General features: G+C 50.7%; 1 protein-coding gene across 5 annotated transcripts in view; it reads left to right on the forward strand.

The window, feature by feature from the left end:
* LOC137327804 (SITS-binding protein-like) overlaps positions 1-10,383 on the forward strand; it is a 199,672-nt gene extending 189,289 nt beyond the window's left edge. For 3 of the 5 annotated variants that reach the window (XM_067993617.1, XM_067993620.1, XM_067993618.1), the window contains one exon: positions 9,538-10,383. In XM_067993617.1, the coding sequence (XP_067849718.1) occupies positions 9,538-9,576 (39 nt within the window). In that variant the 3' untranslated portion in view covers positions 9,577-10,383. Of the gene's footprint in view, positions 1-3,801; positions 4,473-9,537 lie in introns of those variants that run through there. The other 2 variants (XM_067993615.1, XM_067993619.1) reach the window with 2 other exon arrangements.
* The last annotated feature ends 4,183 nt before the right edge of the window (positions 10,384-14,566 follow it).

Below are 14,566 nucleotides of genomic sequence, written 5' to 3' on the forward strand. Positions count from 1 at the left end.
GAGGAAGTGAGTGATTCTGTCCACTGTGTGAGGAAGTGAGTGATTCTGTCCACTGTGTGGGGAAGTGAGTGATTCTGTCCACTGTGTGAGGAAGTGAGTGATTCTGTCCACTGTGTGAGGAAGTGAGTGATTCTGTCCCACTCTGTGGGGAAGTGAGTGATTCTGTCCCACTGTGTGGGGAAGTGAGTGATTCTGTCCACTGTGTGGGGAAGTGAGTGATTCTGTCCACTGTGTGGGGAAGTGAGTGATTCTGTCCCACTGTGTGAGGAAGTGAGTGATTCTGTCCACTGTGTGAGGAAGTGAGTGATTCTGTCCCACTGTGTGGGGAAGTGAGTGATTCTGTCCACTGTGTGGGGAAGTGAGTGATTCTGTCCACTGTGTGAGGAAGTGAGTGATTCTGTTTACTGTGTGAGGAAGTGAGTGATTCTGTCCCACTGTGTGGGGAAGTGAGTGATTCTGTCCCACTGTGTGGGGAAGTGAGTGATTCTGTCCCACTGTGTGGGGAAGTGAGTGATTCTGTCCCACTGTGTGGGGAAGTGAGTGATTCTGTCCCACTGTGTGAGGAAGTGAGTGATTCTGTCCACTGTGTGGGGAAGTGAGTGATTCTGTCCACTGTGTGGGGAAGTGAGTGATTCTGTCCCACTGTGTGGGGAAGTGAGTGATTCTGTCCCACTGTGTGGGGAAGTGAGTGATTCTGTCCCACTGTGTGGGGAAGTGAGTGATTCTGTCCACTGTGTGGGGAAGTGAGTGATTCTGTCCCACTGTGTGAGGAAGTGAGTGATTCTGTCCCACTGTGTGAGGAAGTGAGTGATTCTGTCCCACTCTGTGGGGAAGTGAGTGATTCTGTCCCACTCTGTGGGGAAGTGAGTGATTCTGTCCACTGTGTGGGGAAGTGAGTGATTCTGTCCCACTGTGTGGGGAAGTGAGTGATTCTGTCCCACTCTGTGGGGAAGTGAGTGATTCTGTCCCACTGTGTGGGGAAGTGAGTGATTCTGTCCCACTCTGTGGGGAAGTGAGTGATTCTGTCCCACTGTGTGGGGAAGTGAGTGATTCTGTCCCACTCTGTGGGGAAGTGAGTGATTCTGTCCCACTGTGTGGGGAAGTGAGTGATTCTGTCCCACTCTGTGGGGAAGTGAGTGATTCTGTCCCACTCTGTGGGGAAGTGAGTGATTCTGTCCCACTCTGTGGGGAAGTGAGTGATTCTGTCCACTGTGTGAGGAAGTGAGTGATTCTGTCCCACTGTGTGGGGAAGTGAGTGATTCTGTCCCACTGTGTGGGGAAGTGAGTGATTCTGTCCCACTCTGTGGGGAAGTGAGTGATTCTGTCCCACTGTGTGGGGAAGTGAGTGATTCTGTCCACTGTGTGGGGAAGTGAGTGATTCTGTCCACTGTGTGGGGAAGTGAGTGATTCTGTCCCACTCTGTGGGGAAGTGAGTGATTCTGTCCACTGTGTGGGGAAGTGAGTGATTCTGTCCCACTGTGTGAGGAAGTGAGTGATTCTGTCCACTGTGTGGGGAAGTGAGTGATTCTGTCCCACTGTGTGAGGAAGTGAGTGATTCTGTCCCACTGTGTGGGGAAGTGAGTGATTCTGTCCCACTGTGTGGGGAAGTGAGTGATTCTGTCCCACTGTGTGAGGAAGTGAGTGATTCTGTCCACTGTGTGGGGAAGTGAGTGATTCTGTCCCACTGTGTGGGGAAGTGAATGATTCTGTCCCACTGTGTGAGGAAGTGAGTGATTCTGTCCCACTGTGTGGGGAAGTGAGTGATTCTGTCCACTGTGTGGGGAAGTGAGTGATTCTGTCCACTGTGTGAGGAAGTGAGTGATTCTGTTCACTGTGTGAGGAAGTGAGTGATTCTGTCCCACTGTGTGGGGAAGTGAGTGATTCTGTCCCACTGTGTGAGGAAGTGAGTGATTCTGTCCCACTGTGTGGGGAAGTGAGTGATTCTGTCCACTGTGTGGGGAAGTGAGTGATTCTGTCCACTGTGTGGGGAAGTGAGTGATTCTGTCCACTGTGTGGGGAAGTGAGTGATTCTGTCCACTGTGTGGGGAAGTGAGTGATTCTGTCCACTCTGTGGGGAAGTGAGTGATTCTGTCCACTGTGTGGGGAAGTGAGTGATTCTGTCCACTGTGTGGGGAAGTGAGTGATTCTGTCCCACTGTGTGGGGAAGTGAGTGATTCTGTCCACTCTGTGGGGAAGTGAGTGATTCTGTCCCACTGTGTGAGGAAGTGAGTGATTCTGTCCCACTGTGTGAGGAAGTGAGTGATTCTGTCCCACTGTGTGGGGAAGTGAGTGATTCTGTCCACTGTGTGGGGAAGTGAGTGATTCTGTCCCACTGTGTGGGGAAGTGAGTGATTCTGTCCCACTGTGTGGGGAAGTGAGTGATTCTGTCCCACTGTGTGGGGAAGTGAGTGATTCTGTCCCACTGTGTGGGGAAGTGAGTGATTCTGTCCCACTGTGTGGGGAAGTGAGTGATTCTGTCCACTGTGTGGGGAAGTGAGTGATTCTGTCCACTGTGTGGGGAAGTGAGTGATTCTGTCCCACTGTGTGGGGAAGTGAGTGATTCTGTCCCACTGTGTGGGGAAGTGAGTGATTCTGTCCCACTGTGTGGGGAAGTGAGTGATTCTGTCCCACTGTGTGAGGAAGTGAGTGATTCTGTCCCACTGTGTGAGGAAGTGAGTGATTCTGTCCCACTGTGTGGGGAAGTGAGTGATTCTGTCCCACTGTGTGAGGAAGTGAGTGATTCTGTCCCACTGTGTGGGGAAGTGAGTGATTCTGTCCCACTGTGTGGGGAAGTGAGTGATTCTGTCCCACTGTGTGAGGAAGTGAGTGATTCTGTCCCACTGTGTGGGGAAGTGAGTGATTCTGTCCCACTGTGTGGGGAAGTGAGTGATTCTGTCCACTGTGTGGGGAAGTGAGTGATTCTGTCCACTGTGTGAGGAAGTGAGTGATTCTGTCCCACTGTGTGGGGAAGTGAGTGATTCTGTCCACTGTGTGGGGAAGTGAGTGATTCTGTCCACTGTGTGAGGAAGTGAGTGATTCTGTCCCACTGTGTGGGGAAGTGAGTGATTCTGTCCCACTGTGTGAGGAAGTGAGTGATTCTGTCCCACTGTGTGAGGAAGTGAGTGATTCTGTCCCACTGTGTGGGGAAGTGAGTGATTCTGTCCCACTGTGTGGGGAAGTGAGTGATTCTGTCCCACTGTGTGGGGAAGTGAGTGATTCTGTCCACTGTGTGGGGAAGTGAGTGATTCTGTCCCACTGTGTGGGGAAGTGAGTGATTCTGTCCCACTGTGTGAGGAAGTGAGTGATTCTGTCCACTGTGTGAGGAAGTGAGTGATTCTGTCCCACTGTGTGAGGAAGTGAGTGATTCTGTCCCACTGTGTGGGGAAGTGAGTGATTCTGTCCCACTGTGTGAGGAAGTGAGTGATTCTGTCCCACTGTGTGGGGAAGTGAGTGATTCTGTCCCACTGTGTGGGGAAGTGAGTGATTCTGTCCCACTGTGTGAGGAAGTGAGTGATTCTGTCCCACTGAGTGAGGAAGTGAGTGATTCTGTCCCACTGTGTGGGGAAGTGAGTGATTCTGTCCCACTGTGTGGGGAAGTGAGTGATTCTGTTCACTGTGTGGGGAAGTGAGTGATTCTGTCCCACTGTGTGGGGAAGTGAGTGATTCTGTCCACTGTGTGGGGAAGTGAGTGATTCTGTCCCACTGTGTGAGGAAGTGAGTGATTTTTCCCTCTGAGGGTAAATGAGTGATTCCCGCCCCTTTCAGTGCCCACACTGTAACCCTTTGGTTTCACGCTTGCAGGTATTGGTCGCTCCAGTGACGGAGCCAGGCAGAGTCCACAGGGACATCTACCTGCCAGGAAACACCTACCAGTGGAAGGATGTGAACACAGCCCAGTTGTTTGATGGTGGGACCCAGCTCCAGGATTACCCAGTGGCCTTGAGCGAGGTGGCAGTTTTCGTCAGACAGAACTCCGGAGATCGGCTCTCATTGGTGGAGAAGAAGTGTGCGGCGTCCCCGGCCTGTGATGACCTAAACTCTCAATAATTCGTGGACAGTGATGAGGACTTTCGTTGCTGGACACAGTTCGGCCGTCTGCCCTGTCCTGAATGTCAACAGGTGCCATTGACTGGCAGTGATGAGGAATGTGCCACCAGATCATCGGCAACTCTCCGGAGTAATCCCGCCAACACTGCAATCTGTATCATCACCCTGGACAAACCACTGCAATCTGTCCAGCTCACCCTGGACAAACCACTGCAATCTGTCCAGCTCACCCTGGACAAACCACTGCAATCTGTACAATCACCCTGGACAAACCACTGCAATCTGTCCAGCTCACCCTGGACAAACCACTGCAATCTGTCCAGCTCACCCTGGACAAACCACTGCAATCTGTACAATCACCCTGGACAAACCACTGCAATCTGTCCAGCTCACCCTGGACAAACCACTGCAATCTGTACAATCACCCTGGACAAACCACTGCAATCTGTCCAGCTCACCCTGGACAAACCACTGCAATCTGTCCAGCTCACCCTGGACAAACCACTGCAATCTGTCCAGCTCACCCTGGACAAACCACTGCAATCTGTCCAGCTCACCCTGGACAAACCACTGCAATCTGTCCAGCTCACCCTGGACAAACCACTGCAATCTGTCCAGCTCACCCTGGACAAACCACTGCAATCTGTCCAGCTCACCCTGGACAAACCACTGCAATCTGTCCAGCTCACCCTGGACAAACCACTGCAATCTGTCCAGCTCACCCTGGACAAACCACTGCAATCTGCCCAGCTCACCCTGGACAAACCACTGCAATCTGCCCAGCTCACCCTGGACAAACCACTGCAATCTGTCCAGCTCACCCTGGACAAACCACTGCAATCTGTCCAGCTCACCCTGGACAAACCACTGCAATCTGTCCAGCTCACCCTGGACAAACCACTGCAATCTGTACAATCACCCTGGACAAACCACTGCAATCTGTCCAGCTCACCCTGGACAAACCACTGCAATCTGTCCAGCTCACCCTGGACAAACCACTGCAATCTGTACAATCACCCTGGACAAACCACTGCAATCTGTACAATCACCCTGGACAAACCACTGCAATCTGTCCAGCTCACCCTGGACAAACCACTGCAATCTGTCCAGCTCACCCTGGACAAACCACTGCAATCTGTCCAGCTCACCCTGGACAAACCACTGCAATCTGTCCAGCTCACCCTGGACAAACCACTGCAATCTGTCCAGCTCACCCTGGACAAACCACTGCAATCTGTCCAGCTCACCCTGGACAAACCACTGCAATCTGTCCAGCTCACCCTGGACAAACCTTTGCAAACTGTACAATCACTCTGGACAAACCACTGCAATTTGTGCAATCACCCTGGACAAACCACTGCAATCTGTACAATCACCCTGGACAAACCACTGCAATCTGTACAATCACCCTGGACAAACCACTGCAATCTGTACAATCACCCTGGACAAATCACTGCAATCTGTGCAATCACCCTGGACAAACCACTGCAATCTGTACAATCACCCTGGACAAATCACTGCAATCTGTGCAATCACCCTGGACAAACCACTGCAATCTGTCCAGCTCACCCTGGACAAACCTTTGCAAACTGTACAATCACTCTGGACAAACCACTGCAATCTGTGCAATCACCCTGGACAAACCACTGCAATCTGTACAATCACTCTGGACAAACCACTGCAATCTGTGCAATCACCCTGGACAAGCCACTGCAATCTGTACAATCACCCTGGACAAACCACTGCAATCAGTGCATTCACCCTGGACAAACCACTGCAATCTGTACAATCACCCTGGACAAACCACTGCAATCTGTACAATCACCCTGGACAAACCACTGCAATCAGTGCATTCACCCTGGACAAACCACTGCAATCTGTACAATCACCCTGGACAAACCACTGCAATCTGTGCAGTCACCCTGGACAACCTCTGCAATCTGTGCAGTCACCCTGGACAAACCACTGCAATCTGTACAATCACCCTGGACAAACCGCTGCAATCTGTGCACCTCACCCTGGACAAACCACTTCAATCTGTGCAGCTCATCCTGGACAAACCTCTGCAATCTGTCCAGCTCACCCTGGTCAAACCTCTGCAATCTGTCCAGCTCACCCTGGACAAACCACTGCAATCTGTCCAGCTCACCCTGGACAAACCACTGCAATCTGTACAATCACCCTGGACAAACCTTTGCAAACTGTACAATCACCCTGGACAAACCACTGCAATCTGTGCAATCACCCTGGACAAACCACTGCAATCTGTACAATCACCCTGGACAAATCACTGCAATCTGTGCAGTCACCCTGGACAAACCACTGCAATCAGTGCATTCACCCTGGACAAATCACTGCAATCTGTGCATTCACCCTGGACAAACCACTTCAATCTGTGCAGCTCATCCTGGACAAACCACTGCAATCTGTGCATTCACCCTGGACAAACCACTGCAATCTGTACAATCACCCTGGACAAACCTCTGCAATCTGTGCACCTCACCCTGGACAAACCACTGTAATCAGTGCATTCACCCTGGACAAACCACTGCAATCTGTACAATCACCCTGGACAAACCACTTCAATCTGTGCAGCTCATCCTGGACAAACCACAGCAATCTGTGCATTCACCCTGGACAAACCACTGCAATCTGTACAATCACCCTGGACAAACCTCTGCAATCTGTGCACCTCACCCTGGACAAACCACTGTAATCAGTGCATTCACCCTGGACAAACCACTGCAATCTGTACAATCACCCTGGACAAACCACTTCAATCTGTGCAGCTCATCCTGGACAAACCACTGCAATCTGTGCATTCACCCTGGACAAACCACTGCAATCTGTACAATCACCCTGGACAAACCGCTGCAATCTGTGCACCTCACCCTGGACAAACCACTTCAATCTGTGCAGCTCATCCTGGACAAACCTCTGCAATCTGTCCAGCTCACCCTGGTCAAACCTCTGCAATCTGTCCAGCTCACCCTGGACAAACCACTGCAATCTGTCCAGCTCACCCTGGACAAACCACTGCAATCTGTACAATCACCCTGGACAAACCTTTGCAAACTGTACAATCACCCTGGACAAACCACTGCAATCTGTGCAATCACCCTGGACAAACCACTGCAATCTGTACAATCACCCTGGACAAATCACTGCAATCTGTGCAGTCACCCTGGACAAACCACTGCAATCAGTGCATTCACCCTGGACAAATCACTGCAATCTGTGCATTCACCCTGGACAAACCACTGCAATCTGTACAATCACCCTGGACAAACCTCTGCAATCTGTGCACCTCACCCTGGACAAACCACTGCAATCTGTGCATTCACCCTGGACAAACCACTGCAATCTGTACAATCACCCTGGACAAACCACTGCAATCTGTGCAATCACCCTGGACAAACCACTGCAATCTGTACAATCACCCTGGACAAACCACTCCAATCTGTGCACCTCACCCTGGACAAACCACTGCAATCTGTGCAGTCACCCTGGACAACCTCTGCAATCTGTGCAGTCACCCTGGACAAACCACTGCAATCTGTACAATCACCCTGGACAAACCTCTGCAATCTGTGCACCTCACCCTGGTCAAACCTCTGCAATCTGTACAATCACCCTGGACAAACCTTTGCAAACTGTACAACCACTCTGGACAAACCACTGCAATCTGTGCAATCACCCTGGACAAACCACTGCAATCTGTGCAATCACCCTGGACAAACCACTGCAATCTGTGCAATCACCCTGGACAAACCACTGCAATCTGTACAATCACCCTGGACAAATCACTGCAATCTGTGCAGTCACCCTGGACAAACCACTGCAATCAGTGCATTCACCCTGGACAAATCACTGCAATCTGTACAATCACCCTGGACAAATCACTGCAATCTGTGCATTCACCCTGGACAAACCACTGCAATCTGTACAATCACCCTGGACAAACCACTTCAATCTGTGCAGCTCATCCTGGACAAACCACTGCAATCTGTGCATTCACCCTGGACAAACCACTGCAATCTGTACAATCACCCTGGACAAACCTCTGCAATCTGTGCACCTCACCCTGGACAAACCACTGCAATCAGTGCATTCACCCTGGACAAATCACTGCAATCTGTGCATTCACCCTGGACAAACCACTGCAATCTGTACAATCACCCTGGACAAACCTCTGCAATCTGTACAATCACCCTGGACAAACCACTGCAATCTGTGCAGTCACCCTGGACAAACCACTGCAATCTGTACAATCACCCTGGACAAATCACTGCAATCTGTACAATCACCCTGGACAAACCGCTGCAATCTGTGCACCTCACCCTGGTCAAACCTCTGCAATCTGTACAATCACCCTGGACAAACCACTTCAATCTGTGCAGCTCATCCTGGACAAACCTCTGCAATCTGTGCAATCACCCTGGACAAACCACTGCAATCTGTACAATCACCCAGGACAAACCACTGCAATCTGTACAATCACCCTGGACAAACCACTGCAATCTGTACAATCACCCTGGACAAACCACTGCAATCTGTACAATCACCCTGGACAAACCACTTCAATCTGTGCAGCTCATCCTGGACAAACCTCTGCAATCTGTGCAATCACCCTGGACAAACCACTGCAATCTGTTCAATCACCCTGGACAAACCTCTGCAATCTGTGCAATCACCCTGGACAAACCTCTGCAATCTGTGCAATCACCCTGGACAAACCACTGCAATCTGTACAATCACCCTGGACAAACCACTGCAATCTGTGCAGCTCACCCTGGACAAAGCTTATGGCCCCGAGACTTACCAAAATGATTTCTGAATGTTGGCAATAAAGATCAATTGTCTCCTGATTACAGACATATGAAGGATTCTTCAGGCACTGAAGAGAGGAGCCAGCCCAAACCCAGGCCCAGACAAAGACCCAGGCCCAGACAAAGACAAAGACCCAGGCCCATGCCCCAATCCTAGACCCAGGCTAAGACCCAGACCCAGGCTCCCTCTACACTGTCCCATCAAACACTCCCTGGGCAGGTACAGCACGGGTTAGATACAGAGTAAAGCTCCCTCTACACTGTCACATCAAACACTCCCAGGGCATGGGTTAGATACAGTGTAAAGCTCCCTCTACACTGTATCACACGGTGTGCTATTATATAATATATAAGGGTGTGTTATACACAGTAACACAAGGTGTATTTTGTGTGCGAAGATATATTTATAATGAAGATTCGACCATCCTTGAGGTGATAAACGCTGCTTGTCCTTGTCACATGCCATCGAGCCCCGGGGAACCAGTCTGCCGATAGAGTTGGCGAAGGGTGAATGGTACGGACACTGTGCTCGAGAAAGATTGAGGTGTGGGAGTGTGTGAATGGTTGTAACACTGCTTCCATTGTCTGCTATCCTGGTTTGTGATCTGATGCGAACTCTGGGCTTTCTGTCACCCTGATACCCATTATCTGTTCTACCTAGGACTGTGCACAGCACTCCAGCCCTGTGCCATTTGGCTGAGTATTCTGGGGAGCAGTGGAGCAGTCTTCACTCCCATAGTGTCTGAGAGTTTACACCCCTGTTCTCCCCGTGATGTAAGGATAAGGGCAGCAGGTGCAATGGGAACACCATCCCCTCCAAGTCACACACCGTCCCGACCTGGAAATATATCGGCCGTTCCTTCATCGTCGCTGGGTCAAAATCCTGGAACTCCCTTCCTAACAGCACTGTGGGAGAACCTTCACCACACGGACTGCAGCGGTTCAAGAAAAAGGCCCTTCTCAAAGGGCAACTAGGGATGGGCAATAAATGCCGGCCTTACCAGAGATGCCCACATCCCGAGAATCAATAAGCACTGAGGATATTGTAGAGAGTGCAGAGGTGTTTTATTAAACCCGCTGGAAATGATGCTGCTCATTGGGTCACACCAGTGAGGTCAGATTTTCTGCCGGGACCCCCACGTCCCACTGTTTCTCCAGGGCTTCGGTGGGAGATGGGGAGAATCCCCCCACCGGAATTCTACCCCAGTGCCTTTGCTCACGTTGTGCCTGTTTCCAGGGTGACGCCAAACAGACCATTTAACAAAACGTTCTGATGTTACTAATACCCAATTTGAAAAAGTCTCTCATTCATCTTTGATCTGAGTAATGTCAAAATGCAAATTGCCAGGAACTGCGTGCAGTGGAATGATTCCAGGAACTAGTGAAAGGTTCAAAGTCTGAGAACCCTGAACGGGACTGGTGTCATTGTACAACCTCCACTGCTTTTACCAGATTGCATATAAATGTCTGTACTTTTGCAAATATTAAATTTGATTAGACAGCGAGATTTATTAACAGCTGTGCAAATATTTTGAATAAGTATTATTTCCCTGATGTAGTGTCACTGTGCCTGCCCTGTGCAGGGCACTGCTTGTACACAACACGTATCCTCTATCTATTACAGCAACCAGAAACAAAGCACTACAGTAACAGTCTCTTGCTTTCAGATTTGATGTTCCTTGTGTTCTTCACCTACAACCTCTTCTCTTGACTCTCAATAACTGCTCACTTCCTCCGGTTTCTCCAGCTTTCCCCTGGAACTCTTTTCTAAATCCACTTTGTCTTTCTGCTTCTCGTCCGTTGGCTCAGTTGGTCATGGCTTCACTCCCACTCGAGACTTGAGCACATCATCCAGGCTGACACTCCCGTACAGTACTGAACTGAAGCTGCTGTCTTTTGGTTAACCGTTAAACCATCTTCCAATGGCTCAGGTGGGTGTTAAAGATCCCACAGAACCTTGCTACTTATTGGGCTATTGCTTCTGAATAAAAATCATCCAAAATAACCCGAGCCACTTCCCATTCTCATTCACTCTCGAGGATCCTAATGGACCCGAGCCCATTCCCTTAAACCCCCAGTGTATAGAATCCCAGCAGACCCGAGCCCATTCCCTTAAACCTCCACAGTATAGAATCCCAACAGACCTGAGCCCATTCCCTTAAACCCCCGGTGCATAAAAGCCCAACAGACCCGAGCCCATTCCCTTAAACCCCCAGTGCATAGAATCCCAACAGACCCGAGCCCATTCCCTTAAACCCCCAGTGTATAGAATCCCAACAGACCCGAGCCCATTCCCTTAAACCCCCACAGTATAGAATCCCAACAGATCTGAGCCCATTCCCTTAAACCCCCGGTGTATAAAAGCCCAACAGACCCGAGCCCATTCCCTTAAACCCCCAGTGTATAGAATCGCAACAGACCCGAGCCCCTTCCCATTCACTGTATAAAAGCCCAACAGACCCGAGCCCATTCCCTTAAAACCCCAGTGTACAGAATCGCAACAGACCCGAGCCCATTCCCTTAAACCCCCACAGTATAGAATCCCAGCAGACCCGAGCCCATTCCCTTAAACCCCCAGTGTATAGAATCCCAACAGACCCTAGCCCATTCCCTTAAACCCCCACAGTATAGAATCCCAACAGACCCGAGCCCATTCCCTTAAACCCCCAGTGTATAGAATCCCAACAGACCTGAGCCCATTCCCTTAAACCCCCACAGTATAGAATCCCAGCAGACCCGAGCCCATTCCCTTAAACCCCCAGTGTATAGAATCCCAACAGATCTGAGCCCATTCCCTTAAACCCCCGGTGTATAAAAGCCCAACAGACCTGAGCCCATTCCCTTAAACCCCCACAGTATAGAATCCCAACAGACCCGAGCCCATTCCCTTAAACCCCCAGTGTATAGAATCCCAACAGACCCGAGCCCATTCCCTTAAACCCCCAGTGTATAGAATCGCAACAGATCCGAGCCCATTCCCTTAAACCCCCAGTGTATAGAATCCCAACAGATCTGAGCCCATTCCCTTAAACCCCCGGTGTATAAAAGCCCAACAGACCTGAGCCCATTCCCTTAAACCCCCACAGTATAGAATCCCAACAGACCCGAGCCCATTCCCTTAAACCCCCAGTGTATAGAATCCCAACACACCTGAGCCCATTCCCTTAAACCCCCAGTGTATAGAATCCCAACAGACCCGAGCCCATTCCCTTAAACCCCCACAGTATAGAATCCCAACAGATCTGAGCCCATTCCCTTAAACCCCCGGTGTATAAAAGCCCAACAGACCCGAGCCCATTCCCTTAAACCCCCAGTGTATAGAATCGCAACAGACCCGAGCCCCTTCCCATTCACTGTATAAAAGCCCAACAGACCCGAGCCCATTCCCTTAAAACCCCAGTGTACAGAATCGCAACAGACCCGAGCCCATTCCCTTAAACCCCCACAGTATAGAATCCCAGCGGACCCGAGCCCATTCCCTTAAACCCCCAGTGTATAGAATCCCAACAGACCCGAGCCCATTCCCTTAAACCCCCAGTGTAAAGAATCCTAACAGACCCGAGCCCATTCCCTTAAACCCCCAATGTATAGAATCCCAACAGACCCGAGCCCATTCCCTTAAACCCCCACAGTATAGAATCCCAACAGACCCGAGCCCATTCCCTTAAACCCCCACAGTATAAAAGCCCAACAGACCCGAGCCCATTCCCTTAAACCCCCAGTGTATAGAATCCCAACAGACCCGAGCCCATTCCCTTAAACCCCCAGTGTATAGAATCCCAACAGACCCGAGCCCATTCCCTTAAACCCCCACAGTATAGAATCCCAACAGACCCGAGCCCATTCCCTTAAACCCCCACAGTATAGAATCCCAACAGATCTGAGCCCATTCCCTTAAACCCCCGGTGTATAAAAGCCCAACAGACCCGAGCCCATTCCCTTAAACCCCCAGTGTATAGAATCCCAACAGACCCGAGCCCATTCCCTTAAACTCCCAGTGTATAGAATCCCAACAGACCCGAGCCCATTCCCTTAAACCCTCAATGTATAGAATCCCAACAGACCCGAGCCCATTCCCTTAAACCCCCACTGTATAGAATCCAAACAGATCTGAGCCCATTCCCTTAAACCCCCGGTGTATAAAAGCCCAACAGACCCGAGCCCATTCCCTTAAACCCCCAGTGTATAGAATCGCAACAGACCCGAGCCCCTTCCCATTCACTGTATAAAAGCCCAACAGACCCGAGCCCATTCCCTTAAAACCCCAGTGTACAGAATCGCAACAGACCCGAGCCCATTCCCTTAAACCCCCACAGTATAGAATCCCAGCAGACCCGAGCCCATTCCCTTAAACCCCCAGTGTATAGAATCCCAACAGACCCGAGCCCATTCCCTTAAACCCCCACAGTATAGAATCCCAACAGACCTGAGCCCATTCCCTTAAACCCCCAGTGTATAGAATCCCAACAGACCTGAGCCCATTCCCTTAAACCCCCGGTGTATAAAAGCTCAACAGACCCGAGCCCATTCCCTTAAACCCCCAGTGTATAGAATCGCAACAGACCCGAGCCCCTTCCCATTCACTGTATAAAAGCCCAACAGACCCGAGCCCATTCCCTTAAAACCCCAGTGTACAGAATCGCAACAGACCCGAGCCCATTCCCTTAAACCCCCACAGTATAGAATCCCAGCAGACCCGAGCCCATTCCCTTAAACCTCCACAGTATAGAATCCCAACAGACCTGAGCCCATTCCCTTAAACCCCCGGTGCATAAAAGCCCAACAGACCCGAGCCCATTCCCTTAAACCCCCAGTGCATAGAATCCCAACAGACCCGAGCCCATTCCCTTAAACCCCCAGTGTATAGAATCCCAACAGACCCGAGCCCATTCCCTTAAACCCCCACAGTATAGAATCCCAACAGATCTGAGCCCATTCCCTTAAACCCCCGGTGTATAAAAGCCCAACAGACCCGAGCCCATTCCCTTAAACCCCCAGTGTATAGAATCGCAACAGACCCGAGCCCCTTCCCATTCACTGTATAAAAGCCCAACAGACCCGAGCCCATTCCCTTAAAACCCCAGTGTACAGAATCGCAACAGACCCGAGCCCATTCCCTTAAACCCCCACAGTATAGAATCCCAGCAGACCCGAGCCCATTCCCTTAAACCCCCAGTGTATAGAATCCCAACAGACCCTAGCCCATTTCCTTAAACCCCCACAGTATAGAATCCCAACAGACCCGAGCCCATTCCCTTAAACCCCCAGTGTATAGAATCCCAACAGACCTGAGCCCATTCCCTTAAACCCCCGGTGTATAAAAGCCCAACAGACCCGAGCCCATTCCCTTAAACCCCCAGTGTATAGAATCCCAGCAGACCCGAGCCCATTCCCTTAAACCCCCAGTGTATAGAATCCCAACAGACCCTAGCCCATTCCCTTAAACCCCCACAGTATAGAATCCCAACAGACCCGAGCCCATTCCCTTAAACCCCCAGTGTATAGAATCCCAACAGACCCTAGCCCATTCCCTTAAACCCCCACAGTATAGAATCCCAACAGACCCGAGCCCATTCCCTTAAACCCCCAGTGTATAGAATCCCAACAGACCTGAGCCCATTCCCTTAAACCCCCGGTGTATAAAAGCCCAACAGACCCGAGCCCATTCCCTTAAACCCCCAGTGCATAGA

Source organism: Heptranchias perlo, chromosome 12, assembly GCF_035084215.1.
Source record: "Heptranchias perlo isolate sHepPer1 chromosome 12, sHepPer1.hap1, whole genome shotgun sequence".
Classification (NCBI taxonomy): Eukaryota; Metazoa; Chordata; class Chondrichthyes; order Hexanchiformes; family Hexanchidae; genus Heptranchias; species Heptranchias perlo.